This window comes from Meleagris gallopavo, chromosome Z (genome assembly GCF_905368555.1).
Source record: "Meleagris gallopavo chromosome Z, MGAL_WU_HG_1.1, whole genome shotgun sequence".
Lineage (NCBI taxonomy): Eukaryota > Metazoa > Chordata > Aves > Galliformes > Phasianidae > Meleagris > Meleagris gallopavo.
Window position 1 is genome coordinate 73,169,286 of NC_139435.1, and position 2,244 is coordinate 73,171,529.

Here is a 2,244-nt window from a genome sequence, read left to right on the forward strand (position 1 = left end):
ATTTAGAGCCCCTCTGGGCAGGCTGTGCCAGCACCTCACCAGGCTGTGAGTAAGGAATTTCCTAACATCTCATCTAAATCTTCCCTCTCGCAGTTCAAAACTGCCCATACTACTATCAGACCACACAAAAAGTCGGTCTCTTCCCTTTTTTTTCACTGTGTCCCCAACGATCCTCGGGGTTCCGTCCCTCTCGCCACCTCTCACACGGCGCTGCTCCCTCACGGCGCGGCCCCCAGCCCCACGACAGTCAGGGCGCACTCGGGAGGCTCTCCGTCCTCCGCCTCGCCCGCCGCTGGAGCCGGGCGGGCCGGGCTCAGCCCGTGTCGCCGGGGGCGGGAGGCGCCGCGCCGGGATCGGGCGCTGACGCACGGCGGGGCGGGCGCGGCGCTATAAAGGCAGCGCGGCGCGGCGGGAGTCGGCAGCACCATGGAGAGCTGCCGGGCGCTGGCGCTCTGCGCCGTGGCGGCCGCGCTGCTGCTCAGCGCCCGCGGGCAGGGGCCGCCCGCTCCGCGCCGCGACCGCGACCTCGGGCAGCCCGGCGGCGGCGGCGGCAGCGGCGCGTCCCGAGAGAAGGAGCTGGTGGGGCGGGGACGGGGGGGCTGAGCGCGGCGGGGGGCGGCGGCGGCGGCGGCGGCGGCGGGGTTGACGGGGCTCTGGGTCTCTCGGCAGATCGAGGCGCTGCAGGAGGTGCTGGAGAAGCTCAAGAGCAAGCGGGTGCCGCACTACGAGAAAAAGTTCGGGCAGGTGCCGATGGTGAGCGAGCGACGGGACGGGACCGGGCGGGACTGGAAAGGGAGGGATCGGGCTGGGCGGGATGAGACCGGGCGGCCCTCTGAGCGCCCTCCGCCTCCCGCAGTGCGACGCCGGAGAGCAGTGCGCCGTGAGGAAGGGGGCCCGCATCGGGAAGCTCTGCGACTGCCCGCGGGGCACATCGTGCAACTCCTTCCTTCTCAAATGCCTGTGAGCTGCAGCACCGGCGCAGGGCAGCGTCCGCCTGCCCGACGCCGCCCAGACATCCGACACCCGTGGAGCCGTTCTCCCTCGTGCCCTCTCCCCGGCCCTCCTTCCCCGTTTGGTTTTCGTCCGTTCAGGAAGAGCCCGGCCCGCTCCTCCCCCGGGACGCCCGCCCGCCGCGGGATTCGGGGTTCGCGGGGGATGCGGAGCAGGGCTACGCCCGGCGCGCCCCGATCGCCTCCTGCTCGCCCCTTCGACGCCGGGCCGGGGGCAGCGGCGGCGACGCGCACCGGGGAAGACCCGCGGCGCCCGGAGTGCGGCTGGGTGAACCGTCGGAGGAACCGCCGCTTCAGCGGAGCCACCGTGAAGAGGAAGCTATCTGGATCCGTTGCAAACTATCAGGGGATATCCCAGCCGCCTCAACCAAATTTCTCACGTTTCTACGACGAACTGATGTACATAAATATGTCTGTCCTCCGCAGGTACACTGTGCGTTTCGGCGAACTCATAAAGTGGTTTAATCCTGTGTTCGTCTCTGTTAATAAAGTCACTGTTCTGATGACAGTGTTTGGAAAAAAGTCTTGATTTCACGCCCGAGAATCTCGTGCTACGGAGCCAGCCGAGGTAACCGCGGGGCGCTGCGATTCCCCGGGCGGGGCTGCGCTCGTCCTGCGGCTCCTCTGCCGCGCGGGGCCGGCAAACGCTTCTCGCTCCTGTAAAGAGGGGCCACGGAAGCAAATTCCTGCCTCTCCCCGCAGTGACAACTCCTGTGTGGGTGTCTGTACCAGAACCAGCTCCGGTTACTTCTGCCAGCAGAAGTGGAGGAAAAGTGCTCCTCCGAGCAGCCTTCATAGCTGGTACTAAGGAGAGCACAAATTTAGGTGCGAGAGACAGAGATTTGTGAGGGGGAAAAAAAAAAAAAAGAGAGATTTCTGCTAGGCATTCGTTTGGCTTTTGAAGGGGAAGAGCACATGAACGAATCAGGAAGAGAAAAATGGACTACAAAAAACAAACAAACAAACAAAAACACCTGTGTTTTTTTAGTACTGCTGTTGTTTTGGATGGGGATAAACTCCTTTTAGACCAGAGTCTGAACAACTGGAAACACCCACAGAAAGCATGAAGAGTGGGGACCACATGGCTGTGGGGCAAAGCACAGACATGCTGTGCATGCTGCAGGACGTGTGTGCAAAGAGAGGCAGGAGAGAAGTTGTGTGTGGTGGGAACAGTATCTAGAGAAGAGCACAGATATAAAGAGAGCACAGAAGGAAGCGAGCAGAGTCTGATGGC

The 2,244-nt window shown here is 63.2% G+C and overlaps 1 protein-coding gene across 1 annotated transcript; it reads left to right on the top strand.

The window, feature by feature from the left end:
• Positions 1-379: 379 nt before the first annotated feature.
• CARTPT (CART prepropeptide) lies at positions 380-1,516 on the top strand. Its single transcript, XM_085213172.1, has 3 exons — positions 380-579; positions 670-753; positions 857-1,516. Exons 1-3 carry the CDS (start codon positions 427-429, stop codon positions 962-964), a joined length of 345 nt encoding a protein of 114 aa, XP_085069298.1. The 5' UTR covers positions 380-426; the 3' UTR covers positions 965-1,516.
• Positions 1,517-2,244: the final 728 nt, after the last annotated feature.

Bases quoted from the DNA above. Each gene is read 5' to 3' on its own strand.
- CARTPT (XM_085213172.1), top strand. From the start codon at position 427: ATGGAGAGCTGCCGGGCGCTGGCGCTCTGCGCCGTGGCGGCCGCGCTG. The intron at 580-669 runs GTGGGGCGGGGA...GTCTCTCGGCAG, and splicing joins CGTCCCGAGAGAAGGAGCTG to ATCGAGGCGCTGCAGGAGGT. The intron at 754-856 runs GTGAGCGAGCGA...CGCCTCCCGCAG, and splicing joins AGTTCGGGCAGGTGCCGATG to TGCGACGCCGGAGAGCAGTG.